Source organism: Anoplophora glabripennis, unplaced genomic scaffold, assembly GCF_000390285.2.
Source record: "Anoplophora glabripennis isolate ALB-LARVAE unplaced genomic scaffold, Agla_2.0 scaffold363, whole genome shotgun sequence".
NCBI classification, from domain to species: Eukaryota; Metazoa; Arthropoda; class Insecta; order Coleoptera; family Cerambycidae; genus Anoplophora; species Anoplophora glabripennis.
The window spans coordinates 478,900-496,572 of record NW_019416470.1 but is presented as its reverse complement, the minus strand read 5'-3'; the positions used below and the strand labels follow the sequence as shown (position 1 = coordinate 496,572).

The 17,673-nt window shown below is 33.6% G+C and overlaps 2 protein-coding genes and 1 non-coding gene across 5 annotated transcripts in view; all 3 read left to right on the top strand.

The window, feature by feature from the left end:
* Positions 1–283: 283 nt before the first annotated feature.
* LOC108912042 (ribosomal RNA small subunit methyltransferase NEP1) lies at positions 284–1,307 on the top strand. Its single transcript, XM_018717188.1, has 3 exons — positions 284–487; positions 542–785; positions 843–1,307. The coding sequence occupies exons 1-3, from the start codon at positions 341–343 to the stop codon at positions 1,163–1,165; spliced, it is 714 nt and encodes a 237-aa protein (XP_018572704.1). The 5' UTR covers positions 284–340; the 3' UTR covers positions 1,166–1,307.
* A 1,068-nt stretch (positions 1,308–2,375) lies between these two features.
* The window catches only part of LOC108912048 (bromodomain-containing protein 3), a 53,206-nt gene continuing 37,908 nt past the window's right edge, over positions 2,376–17,673 (top strand). For 2 of the 3 annotated variants that reach the window (XM_018717204.2, XM_018717202.2), the window contains exons 1-5: positions 2,376–2,462; positions 4,058–4,183; positions 5,177–5,392; positions 10,486–10,852; positions 13,796–14,277. In XM_018717204.2, coding sequence (XP_018572720.1) covers positions 5,186–5,392; positions 10,486–10,852; positions 13,796–14,277 — 1,056 coding nt within the window. In that variant the 5' untranslated portion in view covers positions 2,376–2,462; positions 4,058–4,183; positions 5,177–5,185. The remainder of the gene's footprint in view (positions 2,463–4,057; positions 4,184–5,176; positions 5,393–10,485; positions 10,853–13,795; positions 14,278–17,673) is intronic. The other variant, XM_018717203.2, reaches the window with a different exon arrangement.
* LOC111691569 lies at positions 13,651–13,726 on the top strand. The gene has a single exon (XR_002762983.1). It is a non-coding gene; the product is annotated as a small nucleolar RNA SNORD36 (small nucleolar RNA).

Here is a 17,673-nt window from a genome sequence, read left to right as displayed (position 1 = left end):
TTAGACTTATTTCCACTTTTGCACTCAGTGCTCAATAAGTATATCTTCGTCCTGTGTTATCATCTCGAATAATGAAGGATGGAAATATCCTCAAAGTGTACTGACTGGATTTAAGTTCATTCTCTAGCAACATCCAATCAAATTATCCAGAAGTGTATGAATAATATAAATATTAATTTTAATATTAAAAATAAGAGAGTCCATCTTTCCCTCAGTTGTCACCAGAGCAGATAGATCTCGGATCACTTAACAGGAATGCACTTCATGAATATTGTGTGTGATTGAGGTTATGTGAGATTATGTGAGGTGAGGTTATTAGGTTATACTTGAAAAAGTAAACATGGGAAATAAAAGAAAACTGAAATCTTCCAAAGACGATGAGTTTGAATTCGACCCAGTTCCTAAACATTTAGTTGTAGCTCATTTAAAAGACAAAGAAAAACGTCTAATAATTATATTGGAAGGGGCTCAACTGGAAACTGTTAAGGTACAAATATCAGCCTCATATTTTTATTACCTTTATAGTTTAAAATATTTGTAGGTAGGAAACAAATTCGAGTTACTAAATTGTGATGATCATACTCATATTTTAAAAAGCAACAATCGTGATGTTGGATCCTGCCGTCCCGATATTACTCATCAATGCCTTCTGATGTTATTTGACAGTCCATTGAATAGAGCTGGCTTATTACAAGTTTATGTACACACTGCTAATAATGTTCTTATTGAAATTAATCCCCAAACTAGAATACCCAGAACATTTAAACGTTTCGCCGGACTAATAGGTAAGCATATAAATTTAATGTTACATTTTTAAATGATAAACATACTTTTTTTTTTAGTACAACTATTGCACAAGTATTCAATACGAGCTGAAAATGGACCTAAATTATTGAAAGTAATAAAGAATCCGATCACTGACCATCTTCCTGTGGGTATAAAAAAAATAGCTATGTCGTTTTCATCAAAGGTAGTTCAGAATTGTCGAGAATTGGTTCCTAAAACAGAAGAACCAATTGCAGTGGTGATAGGAGCTATGGCTAGAGGAAGTGTAAATATTGATTACACCGAAGAAACCATTTCCATTAGTAATTATCCTTTGTCCGCTGCTTTGACTTGCACAAAACTTTGTTCGGCTTTTGAAGAAACATGGAATGTTATCTAATCTTATTTATTGTCTTTTTTTTTTAATTCACACATAGGTGTAGGTACATCAATAGTCGCTTAAATGAAAATTGCCAAGGTATGTTTCACTGTTTGAAAAGAAAATAGATTGATTTTTTTAATAAAAAATATTGTTTACACAAGTACTGTTTATTTCATCTTTGATAGTGCAAAGCTAAATTTTTGGGACCTATTTAGCAGTGGGAAGTCTTTGAATGCATATGGTTTGAAATAGTTATCCAATGATATATAAAATTTATTTGGAACACCCAGTATAATGACACGATTAAGTAAGGGATTAGCAAGTAAAATTATGTATAAATGGTTTGCGGTACAGTCTATTTAATTTGCACCAGAAGCAAATGTTTATTAGTATATCTGATTTTTTTGAGAAAACTCGAAGTTATTTAAATTATTTTATTATGAAACTTTCCATTCTGTACTTCATCTACGTTTATTGAGTCTGCTCACAAGTAAATCACTGTAGGCCTGGCTATATAAAATCACTAGCATTCAGTTTCTGGAGAAAACACAAAAAAGGAATTCAAATTGCCCGCTATTTATTGATTTCAAGATAAAGAGGGCGCTTCTGTACAAAATTCCCCCTCTACTGGAAAAGTCGTCCGATATCTTTTCTCTTCCTCTTTTCTCTTTCGCGATTTGTGAAATTTACCTTTCGGAAAGAGAATAAGATTTCACCATGTTATGTAAATTTGCTTTTGTTGTAAAATATGAAAATTTAAGAGAATTCAAATTTTATATGATCTGCAAAATTTTTTTAAGCCAGAAAAAACAAAACACAAAACTAACTTAAGTCATTTTATTTTCCAAGAAATATTTAATAGAAAAAGAAATTAGGTGGTGTTTGTCTCTGATCACGGACTTGCAAGCGTATAACACAAAAGTATGTGGTAATGTAAAATTTGGATTTTTAGAATATTATGGTACTGGTAAATAACCCATGGAGAGGCCATTTATGTGACCTCAAACGGCTTACAATTATCCATATCTCCTGCCATCGCAAATAAACCTTTACATAGATCAGATATTTTTCGATGTTTACATCAAAAACCCTCTTAAAAATATAAATTTTACAGTATTTCTGCTATTTACGGTGCATTTTACTACAGATAATGACCCAGACGAATTTTCTCCGAACAGAAGGCTCCTCCTGCAAGGCGGCCATCACGACAGTATGTGCCAAGCTTGGCTAGCGGGTTTGTGGTAAGTGAAGTGTAGTGTTGTGTTCCTCCGTATTTTTCACGATTCTCATGTGGATTATTCCTTAAAATACACAGGTAATGTATTACTAACTCGTACAAATTTATATCTGTTGAAAAAGAACATTATTTTGTATTGGGAATAAAAGTAATCTCTTAAATAAGTGAAAATTAGACTGAGCTTCACTTCAAAGGCTAGAGTGTAGTGCCCGCCATGTTGTAAAACCACTGTAGAAACTAATTTCTCTTATTTAAATGGAGCTTTTTTATGAAATATAGCTTTTTTATAATATAATAATGTCCATATTTTTGTATAATTTAGGTTAATTGTTAGTTTTCCCGCGTATAACCGTCAAAGCCATAAATACTGAACAAGAAAAGGCGTCCGTTGTCTCAAACACTACTTTTCCCGAGAGCAGTTTAGCGCGGGACAGCCAAGGTCTTGTCTATAGAAGAACTTTTAATTTTGTAGTGAGAAGTGAGTTATACTTTCTTTAAAACTGCGAATTATTCACTTAAGAGACTGCAGAGCTTTGTAAACAGTTTTATGATAATAAAATACATACTGCCTATTTAATCAAGTTATTTCATTGATGTGCAATATTTGGATACGATTTATGAAGGTTAAGTTATAGTTGTGAGTTTTCATACAAAAGACTGGTTATAATAAGGGCAGATGTTGTGTTTTTATTAAAATAGAGGGTGTGGCAGGACTACAGTGCTAATAACTAATTTGTATATGTTAATACTATTGATAAATACACTATTCAATTACCTACTCTTCGATTAAATTTCTGCAAGGTGTTTGAATCATAGTTTTATTACGATGTAAACAAATGTATCTGTTAATGCTGTAAATTAAATGATAAACAATTTTGAGTCTGTTATTATAAATGCAAAACAAAATTTCTTGTTAATTGTTCCTTATTCCACTTGTGATATACCTAGCTCCATTACTAAAACATCATATACCAAAAAGAATAGTAAATGAAAAATTTTAGGATATGGGTTATATAACTGTCTCGATGATTTTCCAAGTTTGTTGACTTGAAACTGCGATTGATAATTTTTAGAAGTGATTAGAATAGTTTAATATGCATCAGAAAAGTTAAATTCTACATTGTGAAAAATAATTAAACATTTTGATATTTATTTAAAATTATTGCATACAATTTTTTTGCATTATATTGTGTAATAAATAATTACTATAATTGGATAGGATTAAGCTGACTACGAAATAATAGTTTATCACTGGTCAAATTATTGTACAAGATTCTGTAGTTGTTTACTTTGTTACTATGTTTAAATGTGGAAGTTGCAACTCTTGATATGTTTTCAAAAACTATACAATAAATGTATTCTTTACAACCACTTGTATAAGGAAATTATCATTTATATAAATCGGGGATGTTTCTATAACAAAATTTATTTAAAGAATTTAAAAAATATACATTTAATCTAATACTTTTCTAGGTATACCTAATTTTCTTTTTATTGAGAATTATTTGCTTATCTTTTTGGAAATATATTGTTTGCTGTAAAATTTAAATAAATGTATCTCGTAATAATCAAATACATATTCCATATTTTGTAATGTAATTTCTGGTATTTTACATTAAAATTCCAACATAAATTGTATATTTCTTTTATTTATATAATAATTTTCATTGCAGATGCAAACTACAATGTGTTTTCATTTTTAATACGATATCCCAAACAATGGGATATGAATTGTGTCTTCAAAAGTTTCCAACCAGCTGATTGATAGGCCCAGGTCTCATATTAATTTTATTAATTTGGTAAGGAATTTGAAATTGAAATAATTTTTGCATGTTATCGTTACAAGTTCATTACAATTTGATTTCATCACAATTATAATTTTATTTTGGAAAATTTTAAGATTGTTTTGTTTTTATGTAACTTTAAATATTAACATAGTAATAAAATACGCTTAATTTTAAAATAAATTTACTGCGGTTCTACTATGCATGGAATTCGAAATATATTTCCTATTCGATTTTGTGATCATTGCGATTACCATATCTAAATAAAAACTTAACATTAATAACGCTTCATTTCTGCACACGTTGATAACTATTTATTATTAAACCTTGATAAAATTCTTGAATGTCCAACATAAATGTGGCGAGTTGTGGAACTAGAATTGGACCATTTAAATTTGTAGTTATGCTAATTGAGATAGTTTTATATTGTAATTGCATTCTTAATGTGATTGTTACTCTTTGTTTTGTCACGGTTACTCTTATACTTTTTTTATTAACTGAAATATTGTATTAAAAATGTTTTTGTATAAATCCATTGCTCTCGTTTCAAAATAAATAAATTAACTGTTGTGATAAGGCTATGCTCCTGTTTATGATTTAATCATAATTCTTGCAATTTCCTGTAAATTTTAGATATAGCTCCAAAAAATATTCATAACTTTTATGAATACTTGGTATGTAATTAAATATGAATTTTAATATGTTCTATTTGTATTTCAAATTTATAATTTTTTGTTTGCAAATTTATAAATTACCATAAAAATTCTTATTTTAAATATTTCATTTTTGAACATAAAATTTGATAATTTGTTGAAAATTACATTTTTAGCACATATACACTGATCTGACTGTATTGGGGTATATATTTAATAATTCCGTAACCAAACACACAAAATATTGTTTGGTTCATATTAACGTTATAATTAATATGTTAAAACTTGTAGTAAAAAGCAAAGAAACGTCAAGTACCATATAAGGTTTAAAGTTAAAGTAATGCATTTATTCCAGGAAGGCAAAATGAATGAACCACCACCTCGTCATGAGCCTCGCATCGAGCCTGTCAATGGTATCGTCCAACCGCCGGTGCAACCACCAGCTGACAGGCCGGGTCGCGTCACCAATCAACTACAGTTTCTGCAGAAGACTGTCCTAAAGGCAGTATGGAAGCACCAGTTTGCTTGGCCCTTCCAACAGCCAGTTGATGCGAAGAAACTGAATTTGCCTGTAAGTACAATGAATTTACTTAATTAGGTATTGGGGCTTACTCAAATTAAACATTTTTTATTACTACTTGCAACGTAGACATCTTTTGTTAGTAAGTTAGTAAGTGCGAATTATGTGCATTAAATTTTAAATTCGTATTCCTATATTTTGCTGCAGAAGTTTAACAAACACGAATATATAAACAAAAGAGGCAGATTCACCAGAAAATATACTCTATCCATTATATTCTATTTGAAACAAATTTTGTTTTCACAGATATATAAAACTGATGATACAATACTTCAAAATATTTAAAAAAAATTGTACTAGTTTCATATATCTATACATGCAGTTCATAAAAATACGCCAGGGATGATTATTTTAAGCAAACAACTGCTGTTCTGAAAATCATGTTTTTAAAACTGGCTATTGGCGAAGTGTTTTCTGCATGTGGATAGGAAGCTTGACAGGTAGTTGATTAATCGTTTGTTTTGTAGTAACTAAGAACTTAATAACCCTATTTTTCAATAATTAGTTGTTAATGTTGTGAAAGACAACACAATTACGTGGCACCCATTGTGCATGTCGCTAATAAAAGTTATCTTAAAACGGGTCTGTGCTACCTGCGAAGGCAAGCACCAGTTCTGCTGCAAACAATCTGATGTCTTATGGTGACAAAAATACTACCCTCAGGTATTTGTATCTTTTTTGTGACTGTGTGATAAGAGCGTGTGCAAAGCTTCCCAATTATCCATAGATATTCGAATATGCTGATTCTTATATATATTTTTTTTGGGATTTTCTTGTGCACAAGCAGAAATAGCGAACATCTCGGACAGGGAAACTGTGGCATACTGTCCCAGAGGATAAAATATAAGTTCTCCTCTAGTTGTTTGCCACAGATATCCACATTTGAACCCTCTTAATCTTTGATCGTGAGTGGACCAGATGAGCCCATTCGACTTGAGTGTCAGTGTTGGCAAACCAAACCGCCTTATCCTCTATCTCTTCACCAAAATCTCTATTAAAAATGTAGGTAGGAGATATCCTATCGCTATTGGCTCCATGAGTTTTATCTCTTTCAATATTTCTTGAGGACAACTATGATCTTCAACGTGACCCTTTTCCCTCCACAGCCCCTAGTGTTTAAGTATATATATATATGAGACCCCCTCTTGCTGTTCCTTTAACGATGTGTGGTTTTGAAAATGACGGAAGAGACTCTAAGGTCTTCATGGGAGCTGTGTGTATTGCTATTGCATATGTAGCGCAGTGTGAAAGAGCCTGATCTCAGGTCTATAAAGCCACAAGGTACGATTATGCTCACATAATATGCCTCTTGCAGATCCAAAAGGACACCGTAGCCTTTTGTAATTACCTGTGGACTAATTTGTCATCGGGAAACGTCCAAAAATTTTAACATTAATGATTTATGAATGGTTTTATTGAAGATAGTCGGCTCTTTAAAGCCGATCTTCCGTTTTCTGTTCCAAACACGTCCTCTAGTATGTTTGGGGCCCTGTGAGTGAACTCAACAATAATTCCTGGCCATTCCCCTGAAAGGAGTATAACAAGGTCATCAAAGTAAGCCTACATGAATATTCTCACCTCATTGAGACCTCCTGGGAGTCTGTCGAAGACAAGGCATCACAGTAGTGGAGAAAATACTCCATTCTCTGTACATCTCCGTCCTAAGCCATTTTAACAGTGGTCTCGTCAAGGATAGTATCAATTTGGTGGTGACAACACCCTATCCACCTGACTACGGTGGAAGATAACTCACGTCCCTCTGCTGTGCTGCGGATGAAGTTATATGATGTGTTATCATATGCTCTAGCTATGCCCAAGAACTTTCTAGCTGATAGTATTTTCAATTTTATAAACTACAGAATGCCATTTCTGTAGATTTACCTGATTGATAGGTGTGCTCCTGAGTTGTGGATTGGCCATGTCACAAGTGCCCCTTCTTTTATATGCTGCTCTGTCTCTCCTGAAGTTTCCAGAAAGACGTTGGGCATATGGGTTTGGGGTGCTCTGCCTCATCATAAGAGATCTTAGTCATGAAGACCATTCGTGCGATTCTTCATGAGTTCAGGATGTCTTCTAGAGCTGAAGCTGCCAATAACAGATGATGAAATTGATGCATGATATATATATGACTCATATTATAGAAGAGTCGAGAAAGTAATAAATATTCCTGCACTTTTGAATGGAGGAAAATGTGTAAATTGTCCATTTGATTCTCTCATGTGTGACTATTTTAAAGGTGCTCTTCCAATCCGTAACCAAATTCTCTACCTGAAGAGATGCCTGGGATTGATAAGCATCATCTTTTAGGACGGAACTAGGTGGCCCAATTGCCTCAATGCTTCATTGACAGTACATATATATGTACCATCAGGAAATCATGGAGCATATATTTTGGATTCCCAGTTTTTTCATTATTTTCTAAATTTTAGAAGTAACCGGAAAGTTTTCAATACTTTCACAAAATTCTATCCAAGCCAGCCATTTGCTTTGCTGAACAAGGGTTTTGAACTGACATTGAGCCATTTTGAGAATTTAGCCTAGGATTTAATTATGCTTAGAGACTCAAGACTCTCTGAATTCTTCGAGCTCACTTAAACAGACAGCTCTGTTCATATGTAGAAGCTATTATCTGCCTTAAACGTTCTGTACTTTGTTCAACCGGGTGATTCGTATGACAGGTAGATCGAGCCCAAAATGAAATTTCTTTCACCTGATGTTGTCTAAAAGGCTACCAAATCCCTAGAATAGAGCTCATAAAAATTTGGCCTATGTACTACTAAGGCCCTTGATAGAGCCGCTCAAGATTCCTGTTTCATAACTGCCTCTCTGCAAGGTGCTGATTTATGATGGAAGTCGCAGCGTTGCAAGTTGATCTGTTTAATTTTTTTAACACACTTGTAAGCTGTGTGCCCATTGTGGTTTACATTTGAGGCCTATTCGAAGCCTGAAGGATCTGGTCCTCTGCCTCCTGAAAAGTAGCAGCTGCTTCAGTTGTCTGGCTCCAGGGCTACCAATTTTGCTTTTCGGGCTCCAGGACATTCTGGCGTAGCCGATAAAGTTAATCCTCTGCAGAGTTGCTTCAGAAGCCTCATCGGCCCCTAGAATAGTGCGGTTACATATGTGGGGTATCAGTATACCTTCCAGTTCGACAAGTAGTAATTTGTTAAAACTTGATAATTAGCCCTCCATTGGGAACGAGTTTGCAAATTTAATTTTAATTTGTTCTTAAAACCAATTAGCATTTTTTTCCAAGCTAGATTTAATCTGTAGTATGCAACTAAAAGATTCACGTCTTATAATTCTCTTGACAAAAGATTTGGCAAACTTGCATTTAATTTTCCATGTTATCAATGGTTTTCAAAATGTACCTGTAGATAGATGGATTTGAAAAAATAATAATACCCCGAAGAATTTTAATTTATGTATGAAATTATTTATTTATATTTGTAAATATTTATTACATGTATAAAATTCCTAAATTTTCGACAATACAACAAAAATTCATGTAAATTGGATAGAAAAGCTTTTATGTTTTTACACAAATGGAGTTTTATTATTATATTTCACACGGTAAATTGTAAGTATGATAATTTTTCATTCAGAATTTGTTAATTTCTTTTAACCTAATTCGAGGAAGCTAAGGTATCTTAGATTGGTACTTTAGTTTATTGAAAACTGTTTTTTTCTTTACATAATTCAATTGGAACTATTTAAGCATAACATAATTTATCTATTATGTATGGGAGATCAACCATGCCATGTTAAAAATGTAAAAAATAAAAAAGTTAAAAAATTATTTTTTTAAATGTTATGTCAAAGAAATATTGAAATATTTTCATAAAAATTCTTATGGTCATACTAAATACTATCTGTTCTGATATTCACTACCCGATGTTCAATTTTTTCATAATTTTCGAAGCTATTATACAAGTTGCTGCTTTAAAAATTACTCATAAATCAGGATATGTAACTTGACAAATTCATATGATGGTACTCACACATAAAATGAAATGGAAATATCTAAATTTGCAAAGATACGTCTGAGGGTTGCTTTCGGTGTGCAAACTCTCTCTCAAGGGTAAAATAAAAGTATTTTTATTGAAATCAAAGTTTGTGAGAAAGAAGTGTTGTCGGGGTGAGCGTTTGCTGGAGAATCGTCTTGGTGTGGGGTCGCTCGCAGAAGTATCTGGTCCTTGGCGCCAATCTGCCGTGGACCTTTTCTGGAACCCTGTTGCGTCCCGTCTGTTTTTTGTCCTTGCAACTATTAGACCAGTCAAGCTGGCGCTATTGACGTAATACTTAAAATGGGCCACTTGCACATGTGTGCCCACACGTCAAATATTCATATAAATTAGCGGCTCTTAACCTTTTGTTTACTGCGGACATCCTTTCAATATTTTTTTGTTGTTGTAAACCGCAATTACTTACTTAGATATAAGTCCCAGTTTAAATGGGTTTGAAATTTTTTATTCTACATTGCACATCAAATGTAAATTTTGGAAAGATAAACAATAAGATTCTGACATAAGAGAGTGCATTTTCTTAATTAGTTGTTATTTAGTGATTAAATGTTACTGAAAACTTCACAGAACCCTTGGGAGGAGATGACGGACTCTAGAGGTCTGCGGATCACAGGTTACGAACCACTGATGTAAATGAAGCAAGATTTCTGTGTTTTTACACAAACGAAGTTTTATATCTTGTTTCTGACTGCAATTTTAGTTTTTTTAGCAATTATTTTTCTTGATAACTGTTTTTTTAACTTCTGTAGCATATTCATATTTTTATTTCAATTGACCTGTGGCCTATAAGTGTATAACACTTTTTCTTCTATTTATATACTAGTCAATATTTAATTACCAAATGTATGTGTTTTGTAATTTCTTAGTGATATGTATCGGGAAATGGTTTTTATAACAAAACTGTCAACTGATTATTAAATAAAAAAAACAAAAGTCTTAAGTAGAAGAAACATTTCCTTTACAAAATATAAAATGTTTAAATTTTATACTTTTAGAAAGCACAAACTTCTTTTAATAATAATGTTAACTGATCATTGGCAATTTTTTTCCAAATGTTTCCAGGACTACCACAAAATAATAAATCAACCTATGGACCTGGGAACAATTAAGAAACGGCTAGATAACAACTATTATTACTCAGGCAAAGAATGCATCCAAGATTTCAACACCATGTTTACGAACTGTTATGTTTACAATAAACCCGGCGAGGATGTCGTTGTTATGGCGCAAACGTTAGAGAAAGTGTTCCTTACAAAAGTGGCGGACATGCCGAAGGAGGAGTTTCCTGTGGATCAGCCCGCCAAGGGGACGAAGGGTAAGAAGGGCCGAACCGCTGGCACTACCACCGGGACGGTGCCCAGTGCAGGCAGAGGCAGGCCTCCGGCAGCCGTTTCCTCCACTGTTGCTACCCCCGTGGCCACCACGACAGGTTAGTTGTGTTATTTAAAAAAATACTCTCACATTGTATGTCCCAAGATCTGAGTAGATAGATAGGTCAATTATGGGTTACTACAACTCCATTTTTCTTTTTATTATGGGACGTAATCAGCACTTTTGCTAAATGGACTAGTGTATGCTGCAAAAAGTGTATGTAGTCTAACAGTAAGATGAAAGAATAAAATAAATTAGTAAAAATACAAACATCACTGAAAAATTAGATGCACCACTAGACACTAGAAGCTACTTTATAAACATTAATAAATTCACTAATTACTGTAATTGGTTTTATTATAGCTTCAATGTTTGCATCGATATCCCACATTTGTTGGTTTTTTTCTTATTTCCATGTCGCCTTATTTACCTGATTAATTATTTTGTCCTATGTAAGTTTTTATAACGAGCGTTCAAATAAAAACGTGGTCAAGTTGGTTCTGAAAATTTGGACGTAGGGCGTAACGTATAGCAAATGAACTTAAACGTTATCTGTCAAAGCGCTATATCGCCGCTATCAATTTGAATATTTTCGTTTTAAAAAGCGTTTAAAATGGTGTTTTCTCAAGAACAAAAAGTGTTTATCATAGAGTCCTACTTTAGAAATGGACGCAAGATTGATGGAATATGGAAGTATTCTATTGAGGAATGTTTCATAGAATTTCAAAATCAATTTCCCGGCGTTGTTGAGTACAAAATTTTTCAAAGTGCAGTTCAGCGTTGTGTTAATGTTTTTCGTGAAACGGGCAGTGTAACAAGAAAAGAAGGAAGCGGCCGACCTAAAAAGCGGACTGAAGAATTAAAAGAAAATGTCCAACAAATAATGGAAAATGCGCCAAGAACTTCTGCACGTGTTTTATCACAAATGGTGGGAGTATCAGTCGGTACCTGCAACACAGTGTTAAAAAAAGATTTGCGTTTGTTCTCCTATCGTTTAACTTGTCAGCAAGAACTTCATGAAGTTGATTTTCCGCGACGGGCTGTATTTTGTGAATGGTTTTTAAACAACTACGGTGAACTTCATAATATCACTTTTTTTTCTGATGAAGCCTGGTTTCATTTAAGTGGTTCCGTAAACTCACAGAATATGAGAATGTGGTCTTCTGAAAAACCAGATAACTTTTTTGTCGAGGGCCCTCTACACGCTCAAAAAATTGGAGTTTGGTGTGCTCTCAATCGAAGGAGGATTTCTGGACCTATTTTTTTTAATTGTACTCTTACTGCGCAAAGGTATAGAGAAGAAATTATCGCTCCTTTTGTTAACCAGCTGGAAGAAAACGAAATTACAAACTTTTACTTTCAACAAGATGGCCCAAGGGCACATACGGCAGGCGAGACGATGAATATGTTGAGGGAAGTTGTCCAAAATCGACTAATAAGTCTCAATGCTGAACATGAATTTCCACCGAGGTCGTGATATTACGCCATGTGATTTCTTTTTGTGGCCTTACCTTAAAAACACTATTTTTGAACTGCCTATTCCTGATTTAAACCATCTGCAGGCTCGACTTATAGACAAGATTCGTGAAATTAACAATACCCCGAGCATCTTAGAAAATGTCTTTAATTCTTTGAGGAACAGGTGTGAAAAGTGCTTGGAACAAGGAGGGGGACACTTTCAGCAGCTGCTTTAATTTATTGTTATAACAAGGAGGGGGACACTTTCGTTATCACGATTATTCTTTAAAATAAAGTTATATAGTCATTAACGTTATTGAAACTGACAGCTGCTATACAGCTCGTTGAGAAATGAGGTTAAGTTGGTGGCTATAAGCTAGTCCCTACGTCCAATGTGTCAGAGCCAACTTTGACCACGTTTTTATTTGAATGCTCGATATTATCCATTTAATCCACTCTGTATTTCATATATTTGACTTTATTTTAGTTTTTACTTATTTTATACTGTTTTACAGCAGTTTACGAGTTTTATGAGAAATTCTCCCACGCTGGATTTCAAATTACCGTCATACTACTAGTTTGCGGTGTCTGCTACTGTTTTTCCATAAAAGTGCATGTTGCAACAAGAAAATCGCACTTGAGTAGATCCTGTTAGGATTCACTTTTTTTTCAGTTTTCTTCAACCCGACCCCCCTCCGAAACCGCCATAAAGTTTTGTCTGCCACTATTTTTCCCGGTTTATAAAAAATGGATACTTTGACTTACCGTTGGTTCCAGACGGTTAGGACTTTTTTCCCCAGATTTCCACCCCACCCCCTCCTCTAACTCAAAAATGGCCGTTCTGCCATATATATGTGGTATGAGAAAAAATGCTCGACATCGACTCAGGAGCTTATTTACCACACGGCAGAAAGTTAGGGTTTATGGATTTTTTGACGCATCATATCCTAGACTACTTGTAACAGTGAATATTTCAAGTATATGTAGGCTGAACATATCAGAACACTGCAAATTGAGCAGCACATTACAATGTGCAAAGAATACACAAAATTACTTTATCAGGTTTAGAAATAGTAAAAATTGAGGTTTAATTTTTAAATTTTTGTGACTTTTGCGGTTCACTCGCATTGGCACATTAGGTTAACCTCTGCCATTTGGGAAATAATCGAGTTAGGACGTGGCTTGCTAGATTCATCTCAGCGAAGGCGTCTGGTTATTGAGAAATAAACAGGGAGTATATTGATCTGAGAAAGCGGGAATTATTAGGGAAATTCTAATTTTTCATGTTTTTTTTGAATTCCAGTTGCAATCGTTTTTATATCTATCTGTATCGCATAATTGTTTTAACAGTTCTCAAATGTTGGTCAAATTTAGTTCTGGTATACAAAATTTACTCCGTAATACTGATGATGAAATGTTGAGCTGAAAATTTATGATGTTATATATTTAACGAGCTTTTTAACACTGACACAAATTTAGTTAACAACATAGAGATTACTTTAGAATTAAAAGAAGTATAATATTTGTTTTGTTTGTTTTTAAGGTTCCTCTGGTCTACCCCTAGGCACGCAAGCGCCGGCCACGGTACCCGGCAGCACGGCAACGACCACAATTGCGCCGGCGACCACCCACAGCTCTCTGCCCTCTCAGCCACTTGCGCCCTCCGCAAATTTCCACACACCGCCCCCCATCGTTAACTCCCTGGATTCGAATGTCACCCCTGTGCTGCCCAGTAACGTCGTACCGCCATCTCAGCCTACTAAGGTTGTCAGGAAAGGAGTTAAGAGAAAGGCAGACACGACCACTCCTACTGCCACCGCGTACGACTACGCCCCGCCGTTGGATTCCAAGTCGGCGAAGATATCCACCCGCAGGGAGTCGGGTAGGCAGATCAAGAAACCCGTGAGGCCTGAGCTGGATGGGCACGTGCAACAACCGGCCTCGCACAAGCCTAAAGAGAAACTATCGGAGTCCTTGAAAGCGTGCAATGAGATTTTAGCGGAATTGTTTTCGAAAAAGCATTCGGTAAGTGAAATGTTCATAGCATTTTCTTTTTTTGTAGTACAGTATAACCTAATAACGGACACCCATGGGAAATTCGAAATGATTTTATTACATACAGATTGTCAAAGCTTTTAAAAAACTTAATATTTGTGCAAATATTTCTTCGTTCAAACAGTGCAAAGGTATTGAAGAAAATATTTTTCTTGGGATAAATAATTTTTTTTTGAGTTAATGCCTTTGAAATAAAGTATTTTTTGTACATAATTTTATATACAGTGTCATAAAACACTAAAAACAAAAAAATTTGAGTAAATATTTAAATTTTTTAGAGACAATACTCATTAGAAAATTCAATGCTAATGTTTTTTTAACTTTTGATAATCAAATCTATATATATATATATTTTTTTTTTTTTTGAAATTCAATTCGGAATGAAGTGCACATTCAAATTTTGAAAATATTCAGTGGCGAGAAAATGTCTATTGGGTTTCTTATTGACACCATCTTCTCACCACTGGTTTACATAATTATATACAAATTCGATGACTTTTTACCTTATTTAATACTTTAAGCTTAATTTAATTAACTAAGTTACAGTCCGTATATTTGTTGAGATAGAATTCCAAGAAGAGATTCAGCCAATAAAGTTCTGTTATTGGAACTACTGTAACAATTTACCGTGGCAGGGACTTTCCTTGAAATATTCCGCTTTATTTTCAGAATGTTTATATACAGTGCATCCCAGAAATACGCAAAAAATTTGTATTTTATTTTGTTGTGTTTTCATAAAAACGCTAAAATACGTATAGGAATTGTCGTTTTGTCACGTTGCTTAAACCTTTTTTGCGCTATGTTTCATAAACCTATGACGTCATCGACATTTTTTTAAATAGCACTACCTCATTTTTAAGCAGAAATGGATAACCCTTTTGAAGGGAAATGCGTCAATATAGGGTTTGGCTTACTTTACTTTGACAGGTGCGAAAAAACCAACGATTGGAATGACATGGTTTAAAATAACAACAAAAGTAGGTATCACAAACTGATGCGAGAACAGTGCCACAGCAAAAAATGGGAATTTGTGGATCTTTTGTGTTTTGGTTGATTGTAGGATGTTTTTATGTATTGATAATGTTGGCGTTTTTGGCGATCGGACAAACGACAGTGTGTGGATTTTCAGTGAGAGCTAACATAACATTTTGCCTATCATTTTCCGTCACTGTCATTGGTCTTCCAGATCTAGACAAATTTCTAACATGTCCAGCGTCTTCAAATTTGCATACTAATCTGTATACTGTAGACGGAGATATTGGTTGTTCTGGATACTTGGCATTGACATACTTCATCATAACTACGGATCCTATCTCTGTATCCAACCATAATTAGGATTTCAATTCTTTCTTACTCACTTAAACACCATCGTAATGTAAAGTTATGGTATTTGTAACTGACGCAATGATATGCGGCACTATTGAATTGGCTAACTGTCTTCAAAACAATGCCTAGACGCTGTGATCAGGTGAACCTACCCAATCTACATTAAAACATGTACCTACAATCAACCAAAACACAAAACATCTACAAATTCCCATTTTTTGCTGTGGCTTTTTTTGCATCTGTCAAAGTAGGCCAAACTCTATATTGACGCATTTCCTTTCAAATGTGTTATCCATTTATGATTAAAAAATGAGGTGGTGCTATTTAAAAAAAAATGTTGATAAGGTCATAGGTTTATGAAACATAGTGCAAAAAAGGTTTCAGCAATGTGACTAAATGACAATTACTATTTACTAATTGACATGTTTTATCATTTTTGTGAAAACACAACACAAAATAAAATACAAATTTTTTGCATTACTTCTGGGATGCACTGTATAACCTAACCTAAAATAATTATACACGTTAAACACGATACTCTTCCACGATTCCCACAACTGGGAATTAAATTTCTTTGTATTCTTTTTCACCTTGATTGATGTGTTTTAATAAGAAATTACACTGAAAAAGCACAGGACGATACACTTAACGAAGAAACACTCCTTGGTAACTGCAAAACACAGTATGCATTGCAAGCTGCTACAGTGAACGCCATGCCGCCACTGTCTCTACCTTGAGTGTCGAATAGGTTTAATTAAAAAAAATTGGCGCAGGCGTCTTCTTGGAATTCTATCTCAACAATGATTGTGTTGACTGAAGATGTTTTTTGTAAATGTTAGATTTTTCAGAAACAAACATCCTTTAACTCAATAATAATTATAAAATAAAATCATCTTTTTTAAATTATAAATTGAAAACAAATCACATATATTGCTTTATTAAAATAAAAGGAAAAACGTATTTTGATTATAAATATTTTTTCAAATTAAGTATTTTTCTTATGATGAAACATATTTCCCTATGCAACTTCTTTCTTATTACAAATTCTCGTTTGCTAAAAATCTTCAACAAAATACGCGAATGTGGACCCAAATAAAATTTAAAATTAATGCAAATAATTTGCATTTGCGAACATGAATACGAAGTTTTGGAATATTCTTAGTTACAAGTTTCTCTTCTTCAATCTCAGTTTCAATTTGATCACTGGTGTTGTCTGAATTTATTTATTTGTGGCAGTTTTATTATTTTTGAATATTTTATCAACTCTGAAAAAAAAAAAATTGAAATGAACAGTTGCCCCAAAAGGATCAGTCAGCGGTTATTTCGTATAATTAATAATAAAGACATTTAGACTTTCACTTATATCTTTATCACACATATTAAATCCACACTTAAGGGGAAAAACCACATTAATGGGCTGATTTTCAGGTGTTCATGAATTTTTTCGAGTGGGCCATATCGATTAGAATTTGATCAAACTTTATTATTAATATTTTGAACTATATTTACATATTCTCTCAAATCATTTGTGTTGAAAATGCTGAAGTTATGGGTTGTCGTCCGAGTTGGTTTTTCACGGAAAATGTGGAGGTAGTAATTTTGATCTGAAAGCAAAATGGTTCTTTTCCTGCATTACTAACATATTTTCTAAGAATATGAACCTCATTGCGGTTAAAAATTGAAGTTTTGACACGTGTTTGGAAAAAAATTATATATTTTCGCAATTTTTTGTCACTTATTTTGAAAAAAAAAAATAAACACCCTTAAAATTATGATATCCCAATTGTTGGTTCATGTTCTTTGTAATTTCATAAAGAAACACACTTTCAGTTTTTGTAACGATCAGTTCATAATTTTTTGAATTAGAGTTCACTTTAATCAAATAAATGTTGTTTCGAGAAAAGCGCGTTTGAAAATTTAAGAAAGTTTGAGAAAGTTGCCAATAATATGGAGTACTTACCGGTCAATCAACGATTCCAGCACCATGTAACGGTCTTTCTTCTGCCTCATGAGCATCATTCTGAGCTTGCATCTGTTCTT

What these genes read in the sequence shown, in the direction of transcription:
- LOC108912042 (XM_018717188.1), top strand. Translation starts at nt 341, where the DNA reads ATGGGAAATAAAAGAAAACTGAAATCTTCCAAAGACGATGAGTTTGAA. An exon ending in CTCAACTGGAAACTGTTAAG is followed by an intron (nt 488 to 541) that starts GTACAAATATCA and finishes AAATATTTGTAG; the next exon opens with GTAGGAAACAAATTCGAGTT. An exon ending in ACGTTTCGCCGGACTAATAG is followed by an intron (nt 786 to 842) that starts GTAAGCATATAA and finishes TTTTTTTTTTAG; the next exon opens with TACAACTATTGCACAAGTAT.